Source organism: Felis catus, chromosome A2 (genome assembly GCF_018350175.1).
Source record: "Felis catus isolate Fca126 chromosome A2, F.catus_Fca126_mat1.0, whole genome shotgun sequence".
Lineage (NCBI taxonomy): Eukaryota > Metazoa > Chordata > Mammalia > Carnivora > Felidae > Felis > Felis catus.
In genome coordinates, this window is record NC_058369.1 from 122,021,101 (window position 1) to 122,041,207 (window position 20,107).

At 39.5% G+C, this 20,107-nt stretch overlaps 1 protein-coding gene and 1 long non-coding RNA gene across 4 annotated transcripts in view; one reads left to right on the top strand and one right to left on the bottom strand.

Annotated features, from left to right (window-relative positions):
* LOC123383926 overlaps positions 1 to 14,788 on the bottom strand; it is a 37,276-nt gene extending 22,488 nt beyond the window's left edge. For all 3 annotated transcript variants that reach the window (XR_006594350.1, XR_006594351.1, XR_006594349.1), the window contains exon 1: positions 14,599 to 14,788. This is a non-coding gene — a long non-coding RNA (uncharacterized LOC123383926). The remainder of the gene's footprint in view (positions 1 to 14,598) is intronic.
* A 2-nt stretch (positions 14,789 to 14,790) lies between these two features.
* GARS1 (glycyl-tRNA synthetase 1) overlaps positions 14,791 to 20,107 on the top strand; it is a 45,478-nt gene continuing 40,161 nt past the window's right edge. The window contains exon 1 of the mRNA XM_003982939.6: positions 14,791 to 15,063. Within this exon, the coding sequence (XP_003982988.4) occupies positions 14,842 to 15,063 (222 nt within the window). The 5' untranslated portion in view covers positions 14,791 to 14,841. The remainder of the gene's footprint in view (positions 15,064 to 20,107) is intronic.

Genomic DNA, 20,107 nt, shown 5'->3' on the forward strand with positions numbered 1-20,107 from the left:
GAACTTGCTAGCTGCATAAAGAGGTACCAGGGTGTTAAGATCACAACATGCTTTTTTATGGGGCCATGATTTGACCCATAAAATTCTCCAGGCTCAGCTGGGTGACCCCTTTCCACATTTCCCCAGCGGTATTGCTCTTTAGTTCTTCACAAGGGTTTTATAACCCTCCCCAACATCACAGCCATGCAATGTTTCCCCTCACATTCAACAAATGGCTGTCCCCCCTTCACAGAAAACCAAACCCTGACAGAAGGGAAGTCCCTTAAGTGCATGCAGCATCTGCCTCTGCTTTATCCACCTTCTTCTCCTGCCCTCCATCATCATATTCTTCCTTGAGTCTAATCTATATCCTGTTTAAGGGTCCCTTTGCTCTGATACAGGGATCCTGCCTCTCCCCAGTTTTCTCCATTCCAGGAAGTGACACCACGATCTACTGATTTGCTCAGGCTAACAATATCCACAAGTCCATCTTTATGCTTTTCTCTTCCTGACTCTCCTTCTTCCTTTTACAGGACCAATCCATCGGCATGTCTGATCTGCTTTACTTTCAAAGTATTTTCCTAAACCAGCCCATCTCAGCATCTCTACTGTTACTCCTCTGATCCAGGAAATCTAAGTGGCAGTTACAAAAACCTCTTAACTGGTTTCCCCATATCCATTCTTGTTTCATTCCAGCCCATTCTCCAAACACAGCCAGAATGATCATCTTAAAACAGACGTCAGACCATTTACTCCCCTGCTTAAAATGCTTCAGCAACTCCCCATTGCAGATGAAAATAAACAACATTTTTTTTATCATGGCCTACAAGATCTATATGACCTGGACTTTGCTGACCTCTGTGATCTTATTTCATATCCCTCTCCTTTTCATTTACAACATTCTAGACACGTGGATTTTCTTACTATTCTTTACAAAGGCCAAGTAGGTTGCTACCCCAGAGCCTTTGCATATGCTATTACTCAGAACTTCTCTTGGTTGATTCCTTGTCATCTCTATATCCTAGATCAAATGTTGCCTCCTTGGAGAGGCCTGACCACCTGTCTAAAGATGACCCTCATCCCATAAGCACATTCTATCAAAATTTCCTGCTTTGTTAATTTTAGAGTTTTTATCGTTATCTGAAGCTATTTATTAACCAACTTATTTTTATGTTGCACACATGGTCCCAAATAATATAAGCTCCTGGGGCACATGGGTGGCTCAGTTGGTTAAGCATCTGACTTGATTTTGGCTCAGGTAATGATCTCATTGTTCATGAGTTAGAGCCCTGAGTCAGGCTCTGCACTGACAGTACGGAGCTGCTTGGGATTTTCTCTCTCCCTTTCTCTCTGGCCCTTCCCCACCAGTCCCTAGAACAATGCTTGACACATGGTATGTGCTTGGTAAATGCTTACTGGATGGCTGTGTGACAGGTGCCAGGGCCCTTAGGCAGCACAGAAGTTCCAGAGAGGACACTATCTCACCACTGTGACATTCCCAAATCCTAAAAGGGGTCTTGAAGGCCAAAGGTTTGGTCACCTGTGTGCCAAGCTGGAACACAGGAATCCTTTCAAAGGCTAGGAGTCCTAGCACTTGGATCCAGCCTCCCTAGGGTGCTGCATTAACCACCTCTCAATGAGACCCTGGCACTGTGACCAGATGGTGTTTGGGGACAGTTGCTGGTCTCCATTTCTTTCTTTCTTTCTTTTTTTTTTAATTTTTTTAACATTTGTTCATTTTCAAGAGACAGAGAAACAAAGCACAAGCTGGGGAGGGGCAGAGAGAGACAGAGACACAGAATCAGAAACAGGCTCCAGGCTCTGAGCTGTCAGCACAGAGTCCGACGCGGGGCTCGAACTCACAAACTGGGAGATCATGACCTGAGCCGAAGTCAGATACTCAACCGACTGAGCCACCCAGGTACCCCCTGGTCTCCGTTTCTTCTGGATCCATAGACCTCTATTCCTCATCTTAGAGAATATCTTGCTACTCTAGCCACTTGTGCTTCTCGCTTTACAAGCCCCTGAGTAGGGATCTCCCCCTGACTCTTAATTTAAGTTTTAGACGATAAAATCTTTTGTTACCTATGCTGTGGGAATCAAGGAGGGAAGGGAAGAGAAGCAGTTCTCTTTCTTCTTGATGCTTCTACACCAGTAAAATCAAAACAGAAATTAATCTTACATTAAATTACCCTGCCTCAGCCACTGATATTATCGTTAAGGTTTCAAGGGACCTTACCTTGTTGTTTTTGGAGGACGGAGTCTGAAACAAATATTTGCTAAGGGAGGCTGGAAATTGAGGCAAAATGTTGTTAATGGTTCAGGGGCCAGAAAGGAAAGTCACTGAGAGAAAATTAGGGAAGCCAGATCATCCGGACCACAGGCCAGGTTCATGCACCCTGTATTCACAAGCTTCTTCAGGGCACCTCTCTGCTTTAGCCTCTGCTGTAGCTGCCTGCACCCAAGGGGAAAAGAAGCTCAAAATCAAGCCTTGGAATTTTCTGCTTCTTAAGTAAAGGGCTAAAGGTTTATTGAATATGACAGGTAGCTGGCGTTTCTGTAGTAAGGAGATCCAGGGAGGACATTTTTTTCACTGCAGTGACAATCACAAAGGTCTCTTGAGGGCCAATAGTTTGGTCACTCGCATCTCAAGAAAAGGGATTGTACAGCCAGTTCAGGGAAGAATCCATCACTGTGTACCAAATTACCCTCAAACCTAGGAGCTTAAAAGGCCACAAAAATTTATTATCTCATTGCTTCTGTAGTTCAGAAATCTGGGAGCAGCCCAGGAGGTGGATCTGGATTGGCACCTTCCATCAAGTTAGATGCAAGAAGTTTTGACTAGGCCTGTAGTCATCTGAGGGTGGACTGCGGCTGGAAGGCATGACTCCTAGATGATGCGCTCACGGGGCTTATGGCAGGAGGACTCAGCTTCTCATTGGCTGTTGGCACTGATCATAAAAAAGCTTGAGTGGCTATATTAATATGAGACTAAGAAGATTTAAGATGAAGATGAATATGAATATGAATATTGCATAAAATAACAAAAGCGTCATTCAGCCAAAAGATGTAACAATTATAAATGTGTCTATGCCTAATAAAGTCAAAATGCATGAAGCAAACATGACAGAATGAAGGGAGAAATAGACAAATTCACAATCACAGAGATTTTTTTAAAAAAAATTTAATGTTTATTAATTCTTTGAGAGATCAGAGAGACAGAGTGCGAGCAAGGGAGGAGCAGAGAGAGAGAGAGGGAGACGGAATCTGAAGCAGGCTCCAGGCTCTGAGCTGTCAGCACAGAGCCCGGTGAGCAGCTTCAACCCACAAAAACCATGAGATCATGACCTGAGCCGAAGTCAGATACTCAACTGACTGAGCCACCCAGGCACCCCACACAGTTAGAGACTTTTTCAAAAATTTATTTATTTTGAGAGAGAGAGAGAGAGAGTGTGAGTGAGTGGGGGAGAAGCAGAGCAAGAAGGAGAGAGAACATTCCAAGCAGGCTTCACACTCAGTGCAGAGCCCAATGTGGTGCTTGATTCCACGACCACGAGATCACAACCTGAACCGATATCAAGAGTCAGACGCTTAACCAACTGAGCCACTCAGGCACCCCAGTTAGAGATTTTAATATCCTCTCTCAGTTATTGATAGAACAACAACAACAACAACAACAAAAAGTAGTAATGACACAGAAGATCTGAACACTATCAACCACCCTGTCTAACTGACCTTTATAAAACACTACTCACAACGACTACAAAATGCACCTTTTTTTTTTTAAGTGTACATGGAGCATTCACCATGGTATTGCCATATGCTGGGTCACAAAATGTACTGAAGTTGATAAACTTCAAATGTTTTTCTCACACCATGTGGGAATTAAAGTAGAAAACAACAATAAAAATAATAGTATATGTTTAAAAGCCTCAAATATTTGGAAGTTAAACAACACTCTTCTTGATAACTAATGGGTCAAAGAAGACATCATAAGGGAAATTAGAAAGCATTTTAAACTAAATGAAAATGAAAACGCAATGTATCAAAAACTTTGGGATTCAACTAAAGCAGTACTTAGAGGCAAATCTGTAATTTTAAATGTTTATTTAAGAAAAGAAAAAAGGCTTACAATAAATTAAGCTGCTACCTTGAGGAGCTAGAAAAAGAAGAGCAATTTAAACCCAAATTAAGTAAAAGAAAATAATTATAAAGTAGAAATCAATGGAATAGGACATGTACAAAACAATAAAGAATGTTAACAAACCCAAAGGTTAGATGTTTGAAAAATTGATAAATTGGTAAACATTTAGCAAGACTGATCGAGAAAAAAAATAGAAGAAGAAAAAAAACCCTAATTACTTATATCAGGAATGAAATAGGGGATGGGGTTTTACTCTAGACCTTACATGAATTTAAAGGATAATATTGGAATGTTATGAGCAACTTTATGCCAATAAACCTGACAACTTGTATGAAACAGATAGATTTCCTGAAAAACAAAATTTACCAAAAAAAGACAAAAGAGGAAATAGAAGATACGGATAACTTTCATTTCTATCAAAGGACCTATTCACAAATTCACTGGTAAACTCTACCAAACAGCTATGGGAGAAATAATACCAATCCTACAAAGATGGGTATTTTAGAAAGAGGAGAAACTCTTCCCAAGTCATTTTATAAAGCCAGCATAACCTTGATAGAAAGACTTCACAAAAATATTGCAAGAAAAGAAAATTATAGGCTAAATTTGCTCATGAACATAGAGGCAAACATCCTTATCAACATATCAAATCCAAAAAATGTAAGAAGGATAAAACCAAGTGGGGTTCCTTCCAGCAATGCAAAGTTGATAGAACATTTGAAAAATTCAACAATGTAGTTTAATTATATTAAGAGAATCAAGGAGAAACATCCTCTCAGTAGAAGCATAAAGAGCATTTTACAGAATTCAGCACCTATCCATGACAAAATCTTAAGCAAAGTAGGAATAGGCATGAACTTCATTAAAATGATAAAGGCATCTACTAAAAATTCTACATCTAACATGATACTCAAAGAAACAATGAACATTTTGCCTCTAAGATCAGAGGCACATTTTTCCCTTTAAGCACTTTGAATATATCATGCCACTCTCTTCTGGCCTGCAGAATTTCTGCTAAAAAATCCGCTGATAGCCTTATGGGGTTTTCCTTATAAATAACTGCCTTTTCTCTTGCTACTTAAAAATTTTTTTCTTTATCACTAGTTTTTGCCATTTTTACTATGTGTCTTGGTGTGGACCTCCTTGGGTTGAATTTTGGGAAGATCTCTCTCTGTCTCCTAGATCTGGATATCTGTTTCCTTCCCCAGATACAAGGAAGGATGTTCCCCTAGCAAGGCAATATGTTCATCCTCACCACTTCTTTTCAATACTGTACAAGATGACCTAGATATACAACCAGGCAAGTATAAAAAAAAAAAAAAAAGCATAAAGATCAGAAAGAAGTAAATCTGATTCTATATATAAATGACATGATTATTAATGTAGAAAATCCCTAGAAACCTATAAAAAACGCTAAAAAACAAAAAACCCCATTACTGAAATTAGTAAATGAAAGATCACTATATAAAATCCATTACGTTTTTATACATTAGCGACAAACCATTGGAAAACAAAATCATGCTCAGCATGACCTAGTAAAACACTTAAAAATAAATTTAACAAAAGACATCCAAAGCCTGTATTGCTAAGCTGTCAATTCTCCCGAAATTGACCTATGGATTCACAATCCCAGCAAGTATTTATTTTTTTTAATTGACAAGTCAATTCTAAAATTTATATGGAAATGGAAAGGATGTGGAATAGTCAAAAAATATTTTGAAAAGGAAGGAAAGGTGGAAAATGTACACTATTTGACTTCAAGACTTACTAGAAAGCAACAGTAATCAAGAAAGTGTGATATTGGCATAAAGGTTGATAGACAGATGGAACACTAGAACAGAATAGGAATCACAGAAATAGACTCACACTTATATAGTCAATTTATTTTTGACAAAGACACCATATCTGATCAGTGGTGTAATAAATTTTGTGAGCTTTTTTTTCTTTTAACAATTGGTGTTTGGAAAGATGGTGGAGTAGGAGGACCCTAAGCTTGCCTTGTCCCAGGGATCTAACTAGGTAACACTCACAGCACCGTAAATAACCCAGAAAATAATGTGAAAACTGGCAGAACAAATTCCACCATTAAAGACTGAGAAGAGGCCACATCGAAGAAGGTAGGAAGGCTGGAGATGCAGTCTGGGAACAAAATAGACCATGGCCATCTGTGGTGGGGAGGGAACCGGTGGCATGGAAAAGGGCAGAAAACAGACTGTCACACCAGAAAGCCCACAAATGGGGAGGATGAATCCCCATCATACTTCCCTTTGAAAGCCAAAGGGGCCAATTTCATGAGTTCTTATGAGGAGCAGGATTTAAAGCCTGAAATATTAAAAATCTGTGGGCTCAGTTCTGGGAGAGTCTGGGTTAGGAAGTGGAGTCCTTGTCCTTAGATAGCATGACAAACAGCCTATGCAGATATGGCACAGAACCGAAAGGTTTGAAAAATGCCAGGGGCAGAAGAGAGGGAGAGTGACTTGCTTATCTCAGAGTGACTGGGATCATGGGGAGACCCCTCTAGGAACAAAGGAGCTGGCAGGCACCATTTCCCTCCCCCAGCCCCAGCATAAACAATGGCTACCTGTAGGAAGCAGCACTTCAGTAAAACTCATTACCTAACTTGCTTGCACCAAGCCCTGCTCCCTACTTTGCAGATCCAGCCTTTCCAGTCATGCTCAACTTAGTGCTGCTGCTGGGGGACCCTCCCCCCGCCCCCGCAAGAAGACATGTGCAAATCCTGCCAGCACCACATTTCTTGCACTTGTGCATTTTACAGGACCTCAGTTCCAGCACCATTGGGGCAGGTCTCATTTCAGAAGCTGACCACTGCACACCTTGTTAAAATGTACCCCACCCCTGCTGGGGATCAAACACAGCCCACAATAGGTAAAGAGAGCCTCTACAAACAACCGGACTGAAGGAAAATGAAGACTCAACAGCAGAGCACATGCAACACTCATAGGAGACACTCTCTGAAGCACCAGGCCCTGGAGAAAAGGGAACACTGCACTTCAGGGTGCTATAGGACTTCTTCTTCATAAGGCTGTATTGTTAAGAGCAAGAGAAGTAGCTGAATTTCCCAACACACAGAAACAGACACAGAAGGTCAGACAAAATGAGGAGACAGAGAAATATCTCCCACATGAAAGAACAGGACCAAACCACAGCAAGAGACCAAAGCTAAATGGATATAAGTAATATGACTGATAGAGATTTTACATTTTTTTTTTAACGTTTATTTATTTTTGAGACAGAGAGAGACAGAGCATGAATGGGGGAGGGTCAGAGAGAGAGGGAGACACAGAATCTGAAACAGGCCGCGGGCTCTGAGCTGTCAGTGCAGAGCCTGATGCGGGGCTCGAACTCACAGACTGTGAGATCATGACCCGAGCTGAAGTTGGACATTCAACCGACTGAGCCACCCAGGCGTCCCTGACTGATAGAGATTTTAAAGCAATGATCATAATAAAGATAATCACTGGACTTGAGAAAAAAGTGAGAGACATCAGCGAGACCCTTAACACAGAGATAAAACAAGAACCAACCAGAGATCAAGAACACAATAAGTGAAATTAAAAAGACACTTGATGGAATAAATAGCAGGCTAGATGAAACAGAGGAACGAATTAATGAACTGGAAAACAGAGTAATGGAAAGTAACCAAGCTGAGCAAAGGAAAGAAAATCATGCAAATTGGGAATAGTCTTAGGGAACTTGGTGATTCCATCAAGACTAATAACATTCACATTACAGGGATCTCAGAAGAAGACAAGAGAGAAAAGGGGCAGAAAATGTATTTGAAGAAATAATGTCTGAAAACGTTCCTAATCTGGGGAAGGAAATAGATATCCAGATCCAGGAGACACAGAGATCCTCCCAAAATTCAACCCAAGGAGGTCCACACCAAGACATATAGTAAAAATGGCAAAAAGTAGTAATAAAGAAAAAAAATTAAAAGCAGCAAGAGAAAAGGCAATTACTTATAAGGAAAACCCCATAAGGCTATCAGTGGATTTTTTAGCAGAAACTCTGTAGGTCAGAAGGGAGTGGCATGATATATTCAAAGTGCTGAAAGGGAAAGATGTCCAGTCAAGAATACTCTACCCAGCAAGGCTATCATCCAGAATAGAAGGAGAGATAAAGAGTTTCTCAGACAAACAAAAACTAAAAGAGTTCATGACCATTAAACCAGCCCTACAAGAAATATTAAAGGGATTCTTTGAGTGGAAAGGAAAGAGCATACGTGAGAGTATGAAAAGTAAGAAACACAAAAGCAGTAAAAATAAATATTTTTGTAAAAATCAGTCAAGGGAATCATAAAATAAAAGGATGTAAAATATGACACCTTATACCTAAAACATAGGGAGCAGAGGAGTAAAGAATGGGTTTAAACTTAAGCAACCATCCACTTAATATCGATTGCTATAAGCAGAAGATGTTATATACAAACCTAATGGTAACCGCAAATCAAAAACCAGTAATAGATATGCAAAGACTAAGGAGAAAGAAACCCAAATATATCACTAAAGAAAGCCAAGAAACCATGAAGTAGAGCAACAGAAGAAAGGATCAGAGAAAATCTATAGCAACAACAACAAAACAAATTATAATATGGCAATAAATACATATCTGTTGACAATTACTTTGGATGTAAATGGACTACACATTCCAATCAAAAGACATAGGGTGACAGAATAGATAAAAAAATCAAGACCCATCCATGTGTTACCTATAAGAGACTCATTTCAGACAAGACACCTGCAGATTGAAAGTGAGGGGATGGACAAACATCATAAAAATGGATGTCAAAAGAAAGCCAGGGTAGCAATACTTCTATCAGACAAAGTAGACTTTACCTTTTTTTTTTTTTAAGTTTATTTATTTATTTTGAGAGAGAGAGGGAAAGAGAGAGAGGGAGGGGTAGAGAGAGAGATGGGGAGAAAGAGAATCCCAAGCAGACTCCATGCTGTTAGCACAGAGCCTGACATGGGCCTCGAACCCACAAATTGTGAGATCATGACCTGAGCTGAAGTCAAAAGTCAGGTGCTTAACTGACTGAGCCACCCAGGTGCCCAGACAAAATAGACTTTAAAACAAAGACTATAACAAAGACTGTAACAAGAGACAAAGAAGAACACTATATAGTAATAAAGGGGACTATACAAGAGGATATAACAGTAAATATTTATGCACCCAAGATGGAAGCACCTAAATACATAAAACATTTAAAAACAAACATAAGGAAATAATCGACAGTAATACAACAGTAGGGAACATTAACACCCCTCTTACCTCAAGGGACAGGTCATCCAAACAGAAAATCAAGGAAACGGTGGCTTTGAATGACACACTGGACTAGATGGATTTAACAGACATGTTCAGAACATTCTATACTAAAACAGTAGAATACACATTCTTTTTAAATGCACATGGAACATTATCCAGGATAGATCACATATGAGGCCACAAAAAAAGTTCTCAACAAATTTAAAAAAATTGAAGTCTACCACACATCTTTTCTGATCACAGTGCTATCAAACTAGAAATCAACAACAAGAAAAAATCTGGAAAGAGCAGAAATACATGGAAGTTAAATAACATGCTACTAAACAATGAATGGGTCAACCGGGAAATCAAGGAAGATATCAAAATTACATGGAAACAGATGAAAACACAGTGGTCCAAAATCTTTGGGATAAAGCAAAAGTTCTAACAGGGAAGTTTATAGCAATACAGACCTGCCTCGAGAAGCAAGAAAAATCTCAAATAAACAACCTAATTTTACACCCAAAAGGAGCTAGAAAAAGAAGAACGAAACCTAAACCCAGCAAAAAGAAGGAAATAATAAAGATCAGAACAAAAATAAGTGACAAAGAAACTTAAAAAATAATAGAACAGATCAATGAGACAAGGGGCTGGTTCTTTGAAAAGATCAACAAAATTGATAAATCTCTACCAAGACTCATAAGAAAAAAAAAGAGCAGACCCAAATAAACATAATCACTAATGAAAGAGAAATAACAACTGATACCACAAAAATACAGTTACAGACAGTTGTAACAGAGTACTATGAAAACCTACATGCCAAAAAATTGGATAACCTAGAAGAAATGGATAAATTCCTAGATACAAATAACCAACCAAAACGAAAGCAGGAATTAATAGAAAATTTGAATAGACCAATTACCAGCAATGAAATTGAATCAGTAATAAAAAAAAACTCCCAATAAACAAAAGTCCAAGACCAGATGGTTTCACAGGTGAATTCTACCAAACATTTAAAGAAGAGTTAATACCTATTCTTCTCAAACTATTCCAAGCAATACAAATTAATTCTATGAGGCCAGTATCACTCTTATGCCCAAACTAGATAAAGACACCACAAAAAAGAGAACTAGAGGCCAATATCTCTCATGAATATGGATGCAAAAATCCTCAACAAAATATTAGCAAACTAAATCTAACAATACATTAAAAAATCATACATCATAATCAAGTGGGATTTATTCCTGGGATGCAAGCGTGGTTTAATATTTGCAAAACAACGTGACACATTACATCAATAAAGAAAGAATAAAAACTATATAATCATTTCAATGGATGCAGAGAGAGCATTTGACAAAGTACAACATCCATTTGTGATAAAAATCCTTTGCAAATTAGGTCTGGAGGGAACATATCTCAACATAATAAATTCTTACATGAAAAACCCACAGCGAACATCATATTTAATAGTGAAAAACTAAGAGCTTTTCCCTTAAGGTCAGGTCAGGAACAAGACAACGATGTCCACTCTTACCACTTTGATTTAACATGGCATTGGAAGTCCTAGCCACAGCAATAAGACAACATAAATAAAAGGGATCCAATAAAGAAGAAGTAAAATTCTCAGTTGCAGATGAGATGATACTGTATATAGGAAACCTAAAGACTCTACAGAAAAACTACTAAAACTGATAAATTAATTCAGTAAAGTTGCAGAATATAAAATCAATGTACAGATATCTGTTGCGTTCCTATACACTAATAATGAAACAGCAGAAAGTGAAATCAAGACAACAATCTCATTTACAACTTCACCAAAACCAAGAAAATATCTAGGAGTAAACTTAACCAAAGAGGTGAAAGAACTGTACACTGAAAACTATAAAACACTGATTGATAAAAGAAATTCAAGACAATGCAAAGTGGAAAGATAGTCCATGCTAATGGGTTGGAAGAACAAATACTGTGAAAATGTCCACAATGCCCAGAGCAATATACACATTTAATGCAATCCTTTCAAAATACCAACAGCGTTTTTCACATAACTAGAATAAACAATCCTAAAATTTGTATGGAACCAAAAAACAAACAAACAAAAAAAACAAAAAAAAAACCCCAAAACCCAAAACCCAAAACAACAACAAAAAGAAACCAAACCCAAATAGCCAAAACAATCTTGAAAAAGAAAAGCAAAGCTGGAGGCATCATAATTTTGGACTTCAAATTATATTATAAAGTGGTGGTAATCAAAACAGTATGGTACTGGCATAAAAATAAACATATAAATCAATGGAGTAGAATAGAAAACCCAGACATAAACCCACAATTGTATTGGTCAATTAATCTTTGACAAAGTAGAAATGAATATACAATGGGAAAAAGATAGTCTTTTCAACAAATGGTATTAGGAAAACTGGACAGCTACAGGCAAAAGAATGAAACTGGACCACTTTGTTCCACAATACACAAAAATAAACTCAAAATAGATTTCAATGTGAGACCTGAAACCATAAAAATCCTAGAAGAGAGCACAGGCAGTAATCTCTTATTGCTCATTGGCATATTGCTCATTGGCATCGGCCGTAGCAACCTCTTTGTAGATGTATCTCCTCAGGCAAGGGAAATAAATGCAAGAAATAAAGTATTGGGACTACATCAAAATAAAAAGTTTCTGCACAGTGAAGGAAACAATCAGCAAAACTAAAAGGCAACCTACTGAATGGGAAAAGATATTTGCAAATGACATATCCAATAAAAGGTTAGTATCCAAAATATATAAAGAATTGATATAACTTAGTACCTAAAGCCCAAATAATCCAATTTAAGAAATGAGCAAAAGACAAACAGACATTTCTCCAAAGAACACATACAGATGGCCAACAGACACATGAAAAGATGCTCAACATCATCACTCATCATCAGGGAAATGCAAATCAAAACCATAATGAGATATATCACCTCGTACCAGCCAGGATGGCTAAAATAAAAAACACAAGAAACTACAGGTGTTGGCAAAAAGAAAAAGAAACCGTCTTGCACTGTTGGTGGGGATGCAAATTGGTGCAACCACTGTGGAATAGGGTATAGAAATTCCTCAAAAAGTTAAAAACAGAACTACCCTATGATTCAGTAATCACGCTATTGGGTATTTACCCAAAAAACACAAAAACACTAATTCAAAGGTGTACGTGCACCCCTGTGTTTATTGCATTATTTACAAAAGCTAAATCATGGAAGCAGCCCAAGTGTCCATCAATAGATGAATGGATAAGGAAGAGGTGATATATATATACACAATGGAACGTTATTTAGCCACAAAAAAGAATGAAATCTTGCCATTTGCAGCAACATGGATGGAACTAGAGAATACAATGCTAAGTAAAATAAGCCAATCAGAGAAAGACAAATACCATTTAATCTCACCTGTATTTGTAAGTTAAGAAACAATACAAATGAGCAAAGGAAAAAAAGGGACAAACCGAGCTTCATTAAGTTATGTGGTAAAACTGCCTCTCCTCCTAACTCACATTCTGGCCCTCCACTCAGTAGTGTGACCAGAGACAAGTTGTTTATATCTTAGTGTCCTGAACCCTGAACCCATAAAATGGGAATTATTATGGAGTCCATCTCACTGGGCCGTGAATAAAATGCAGGAGATACTTAAAATGCTAACTGGTATGTAGTAAGCCTTCAATGAATATAATCTATTATTATTGTCTTGTAGATACAGTTTTTTAAGGGAAACCCTTAGGAAATTCTACTAAGGGCCATGTGGACCTATTGAAGATGCACAGTTTTGCCTTTTAGGGATAATTACTGAGGCAGCAGTGGGGAGGATGAACCAGAGTGGGGAAAAAGGGATTTGGAGACTAAAGCTGAGATTGTCAATGAGACATTATTCATCTAAAGAATTAAAGATATACATATATATATATATATATATATATATATATATTCTGTATACTTTGGAAACAATTATATATATATATATAATTGTTTCCAAAGTATACAGAATTTGAACTTTTCATAAAAATTCAAATAAAAATATATGTAAAAATTAGAATTGTTTTTCATTACAAATATTAAGCTAAATCCAAAATTACCTATTAAAGGGAAGCCAACTACAACTGTAATTAATGAGTGTCAAATCTTGAAATAAAAGTTTTTAAAACACAAATTGCTTAATATTGCAGAAGCTTCTTCTGCACTTGACCTGCTTATGCTAAACTGTCAGTACTTTTCCAGAACCACGTATTGGAACGGGAAGAAGAGAATATGGATTTCCATAGTAGTGGGAAAGGCAACTTCATTTTGGTGAGTCTGTCTACTCTCCTAAACTCCTGGGGTGGAACTGTGGGTCACAGGGAAGGTGTGTGTGGCTGGCTTTAGCAGGAAACCCCAGACAGTTCTTTAACGTGGCTGAACCAGTTGACACTCCTCTCAGCAGTGTGGGACAGTCCCAGAGCCTTAGTTGGCATTTTCCATAATTTTCATTTGGACATTCTGGTGGGTGTGCCCAATGCTTTTTCTATAACCAACACTTTTATCTTTAACGCAATATAATTAATATCCATTCTCTCTGGAAAGGGAATCCAGCTTTGCCAGCCCACCCACCTTTGGGGCAGAGGGGAGGGAGGGAGTCATCTCCAGAAGGTCCTCAGCGGGGGCCCAAGCACAAGAGGGCAGATGGGCTGCGGCAAGGCCATGCAGAGGGATTCTCAGCTCCACTCCCCTGCATTACCTTGTTTCCTAGTCTTTCCTCCTCTCTCTGCTTCTCGCTTTTCCACATCTCTGCTGGGTCAAACCCTGCTCGCTCTGCAAAGGTTGCTCAGAACTGACCTTCTCCAAATAGCCCCTCACCTCTCCGCAGCTATTTTCTTGAGGTCGACAAGGCAAGGGCGTGGTAAAACGGGCAAATCATTAACCAAGTCTTTTGTTTCCTCGTGTGAGGAACAGGAGAGCCTGAGCAACATTGAGTCTGCGTCCTAGAGTCGATGTTTTATGAACCTTTAAGGCACTGGGAGCGCAAGAACACAAACAGAACTGTGTATTCCCGTGGGTGAGCCCCAGTGCGGTGCCCAAAGCCTATGCTTTGAAGGTCCTCGGGCGTCTCTGTCTGCAGGTCTCGGATGCGTCTGCGTCTTGGACTGTCCACTCTATTGGGGGGTGGCCTGACGCATCTTTGTGCAAGTCTGTTGGCGGGGTGTTACCTGAGATCCCGCAGCCCTCCCAGGCGCCGGAGGTGGAACGAGCCCTCTCCAGGCTCCGAAGGATTGCGGGTTCTGTGTCGAATCTGCTGGCGGTCGCCCACCCGGCGCGGCGTCACGGGGTTGGGAAATGTGCGCCTGCGCGCGCGCCGCGGCGTTTACGCGGCGATTTCATCATGCTCCGGGCCGGGCCGCGCGCGCCGCTTCCGCCGCCGCCCGCCCCGGACCGCCCAGGCCCGCCGGCTCATGCCCTCTCTGCGCCCAGCGCTGCTTAGAGCCGCTCGCGCCGTGCTGCTGCTGTCGCTGCCGTCCCGGCTCCCGGCCCAGCCTCTGCTCCGGCCCTGCCGGCGCCTCAGCACGCCCGCCCGCGCCCCGACCTCATTCCCCGCCGCAGCCTCCCGGAGCAGCATGGACGGCACCGGGGCTGAGGAGGTGCTCGCCCCTCTCAGGCTCGCAGTGCGCCAGCAGGTACCGGCATTCTGCGTCTCCCCTCGGCCCCGGGCTCTTCTCCCTCTGGTCTGCTCCGCGTCATCCTCTGTCCCCCTCGGGCACCCGTCCACCTCGCGAGTTGCTCCTCTCCTTCATCCGCTGGAAGCCCTTGGTTTCCTGGCATCTTCCTCGTCTCCCCCGATTCGGACTCAAGTCCCCGCGTGCGTCGGCCACCTTCCGTGTCGTGGACACGCGTCCTAGCCTCTGCTTGGGTGCCTCCCTCGGATCCCCTTCGACATCCTGAGTCCCTCTGCTCGCGATCTGCTCTCCTTCCCCAATCCTTGTTAATGTCTGCGCCTTTCCTCTCTCCCATGGGGCTGGGATCTGTGACCTTTGGTACTTCTCCTGGCCTAGCTCAATAACCTCAACTTCAGTTTTCCAATCTCTGCGGTGTTCTTTGTGCCACCCGGGTGGTGAGGTTCCCAGTTCTTTCCCGGTCAGAGGAGAAGCTGTCTGTTTTGTCTTAAGACCGGGCTCTTTTTTTTTTTTTTTTTTTTTTTTTTGTAAATCTTCAGGATGCTTTGAACAATGTTTCCTCCTTGACACCTTCCTTCATTTAGTGCTTGATTTTGCCGGATGATCGGCTGAGAAATAAGTTGAAGCGTGGATGTGAGGAGGTGTTGAACTTCTTTTTCTAATCATGATGTGAGTTCATCATCCTTAGCTCATCGTCCTTCGCTCCTGTCATCTTCTCTGGGTTCTTAATAGTCTTTTAGACTACTCGGAGTGAGTGAGCTTTCAGATCGTAAACCTGGGAAACTAAATATTGTTGGGTTCCTGGGTGAAGTCAGCCATCCTCTGTATGGAACACTGAAATTTGATTTTGCGGAAAGGAGGGAAGTTTCATGGACTGGAGTGCTTGGTAATTTAATACAGGCCTCCTTTTCCTAGGGTACTGCATGAATATTAGAATTTAGAAAGGACAAGGAAAAGATTAGTTCAAGTGGATTCCTACATCAAGTCAGGCAGAGCCAAAAGCTTGGAATAGGACCCCAGAATTGATGACCTAGGAGTAAATACCAAATAGGTTTCTCCTGCACGGGTGCCTGATGCAATAACTTCCCTTAGCTACGGAGGGTGGAACCCTCTGTCTCTCGGAAATAATTCATTGGGGCACAGTTGCCAAAAATTCAGCAAATTTTGCCACTTTGTAATGTCCGCTTCTCTCTAGTTTGAGGGTGACTGATTCAATAGTATTTTGTTTTGAAATTTCACTATAGGCTTAATTTCTTCTTATTCTTGGGGTCAGAAGGCTGTGTATGCTTATTCTCCATCTCCCTCCACCCACCCTACCCAAATAAATTAGGTGTGGTTCCTTTGTCTTTCCTGTAAGTCACAATTTTTTTTCCATATCTTTTACTTGAAGAAGGAGAATACATCTAATTTGGGAAAACACACCCCCAAACCCCTCCCTCTGCCACGTTTGCCTGAAACTGCTGTGCAGATTATCCATGTGTAGTAAGACTATGGGACTAGTGTAACAGAAGTCAACTTTGATCATGGAACAACTTTCCGATGCAGTTACTATTAGTGTATTGTTTATGTTAGCTTGGGGTTTTGTTTTGTTTTGTTTTTCTGTTTTTGTTTTTGGGACTTTAAGATTTTTTTCTGAAGATGTAAGTTAGTTGATGTCAGTTAGTTCGAGTTCTTTTTCCATTTCTCTAGGACCACACATGTATCAGTTAGCTACCTGGAACTTTGAATCACACAGATTCCAGTGTCAGCTGGAAGGGAATTTAAAGATCACTTACTTAAAGCCTTTTTTTTTTTTTTTTTTTTTTTTTTTTTTTTTTTTTTTTGCTTATGAGGAGATGAGACACTATCACATCTATCCATTTGACATACTTCCATTGGGAAGTTTGTGCAGTTGAAGACATTCTTGGAGTGGGATTTTTAAGGCACTTAACAACTGGTCTTGTTAGTGGCATGTGTTTGTTTTTTTTTTTTTTAATTTTTGAAAAAATTTATTTATTTTTGATAGAGACAGAGCACAAGAGGGGGAGGGGCAGAGAGAGAAGGAGACACAGAATCCAAAGCAGGCTCCAGGCTCTGAGCTATCAGCACAGAACCCGCCCTGGGGCTTGAACTCACAGACAGTGAGATCATGACCTGTCTTTGAGATCATGACCTGAGGTGAAGTTAGCCGACCGAGCCACCCAGGTGCCCGTCATGTGTTTTATATAAATTTGCTAATCTTCTAGACTACATGGATGCTGCTGCTTTTTCATTTGTTGATTGACTGAAATGTATTTTCCTATGGCATATTCTTAGTCATTTCCTGGAGAATTAGTTATGGAACTTGTTGGAGGGCTTCAGAGTATCTAGAAAACGCATTAGTTGTTTGATCAAGGGCACCCTAAGGCAGTTGAAGTTTATTAGTATTATTATTTTTAGTAATCTCTACTCCCAAGTTTGGGCTCAAATTCACATGCTCCCTGAGCTGAGCCAGCCAGGCAGCCCAGGGCAATTGAGTTTTAAAAAAAGGTGGGTATAAGCACAGTATGGCCAACCTTCGTTTTGCCAAATAAGAGTAATTAAAAAATTTGTGTAATCCTCAGACCACCATCTGCTTTTCCCTTTCATTTTATAAAAGAAAGTATATTTTAATACAGAAAAGCACATTATAACTAAAAGAACAGTCTTTTTTTTTTTTTTTAAGGCTTTATTTTTTAAGTAATCTCTATACTCAGGGTGGGGCTCGAACTCACAACCTGGAGATCAAAAGTCATATGATCTACCAACAGAGTCAGTCAGGCACCCCGTTTTAAAAATTTAATTATTTATTTGTTTTTAATATTTTAGTTAGTTAATATACAGTGCAATATTGGTTTCAGAAGTAGAATTCAGTGATTCATCCCTTACATACAACACCCCCATCACAACAGGTGCTCTTTCTTAGTTACCCCTCACCCATCACCCATCCAGCCCATCTCCCACCCATGTCCCTCCATCAACCCTCAGTGTTTTCTTTATTGTTAAGAGTCTCTTGTAGTTTGTTTCCCTTTATTCTTTACCCCCCTCCCCGTATGTTCATCTGTTTTATATCTGAAATTCCACATATGAGTGAAATCATATATTTGTCTTTTTCTGATTGACTTATTTAGCTTAGCATAATACACTCTAGTTCCATCCACGTTGCAGATAGCAAGATTTTGTTCTTTTTGATGGCTGAGTAGTATCCCATTGTGTGTATATATACTACATCTGTATCCATTCATCAGTTGGTGGACATTTGGGCTCTCTCCATAGTTTGGCTATTGTTGATAATGCTGCTATAAACATGGGGGTGCATGTACCCCTTCAAATCTGTATTTTTGTATCCTCTGGGTAAATACCTAATAGTGCAATTGCTGGATTGTAGGGTAGTTCTATTTTTAGTTTTTTGAGGAACCTCCATACTGTTCTCTAGAGTGGCTGCACCAGTTTGCATTCCCACCAGCAGTGCAAGAGGGCTCCCCTTTCTCTGTATCCCCGTTTTTAAGCAGCCTTTTATATTTATTATTTATTAATTAATTTTTTTTTATATTTAATAGGTTTAGGTTTGAAAAAAAGATCTAATGCATTGTCCCTTTTAATTTTTTTTTCCTTTTTACTGTGTGTTGGAAAAACCTCTGTCTTGGAGTGTCTTGTTTGGGAACTATTGCTCTATGGCAGTGGTTCTCTGCTCTGCAAACCCTTGGTGGTCCTTAAGGTCAAAGTCAGTTTCATAATAAAACTGAGATGTTATTTTCGTTTTTTACTGTGTTGTTATTTGCACTGAAAACGCAAAAGCAGTGGTGAATATAACTGCCTGCCCTTACTGCTAATCAAATGAGGACACCAAACCAAGTCCTATTGTCTGTCATACTCTGACAGTTAAAAAAAAAAAAAAAAAAAGAAGTCAGTTTTGCTTTAGAGTGTCCTTGATGGAGCAGTAAAAATTATTAATTTTATTAAATCCAGGCCTTTGTTCGTACATCTTCTTAATGTTCTGTATGACAAAATGGGAAATACACATAAAGCATACTGAAATACGATAATTGTCTCAGGAAGAACACTCGTGTGATTGAGTTGCAAGCTGACCTATCTGCTTATTTTCACAGAACACTATTTGTAAAATTCAGTTTGAGCATTCATTTCCTGGAAAATGAGTGACGTGAGTCTGTCATTTCAAGGAAACAACTGATGGTATATGTAGCCAATAATAACATCAGGTTTTCGGTTAATTTTAGAGTTTTGGAAAACTTACCTGCTGCATAAGCTTGACAGACTTTTCTGATGGGATGAGTGGTGATATTAACAAATGTACTTGTTTTGATACAGTGTGATAAACAGGTCAGTATTTAGAAGTTCTACATAACTGGGTTAACATTTTCCAAATGACCAATACATGTTGTTATGGAATCAAATATTGGTAAGAGATTTATTCAGAGTCTAAGATACATTAATGAATTTAATGTAACAGAGTATAAAAAGTTCCTTGTTATAGTTTCCAATTCCACATTGCTACTAACCTTTAAGAAACTACGACTTGTCAGAATTTTGGCATAGTCTAAAGAAGAATATTCACAATTATTTGAAAAGACTTTTAAAATTCTCCCTTATGATATTCTTTGTATACTTTACCATTAAATGTTATTTTGCAAGATGGGCAGATACACACATCTAACTGTCTTCTATTAAGCTAGAAATTAAGGGATTTGCAAAATTACAAAACTGTCACTGTTTTTCATTTTGTTTTGGCAAATACAGTCATTTTTACAAAAATGTTATTTTTATTCACATTAGCACATATTGAGCTTTTATTTTTACTTTAAAAGAATTAATAAATATTTTTAAATTTGCATTAAAAATTTTTTTTTGAATCGAGCCCCGCTCAGCTTTTGAGTTTTTTTTTTTTTTAATTTTATTTAAATCCAAGTTAGTTAACATGTAGCGTAATAATGGTTTTAGGAGTAGAATTTAGTGATTCACCACTTCCGTGTAACACCCAGTGCTCATCCCAACAAGTGCCCTCCTTAATGCCCATCACCCATTTAGCCCA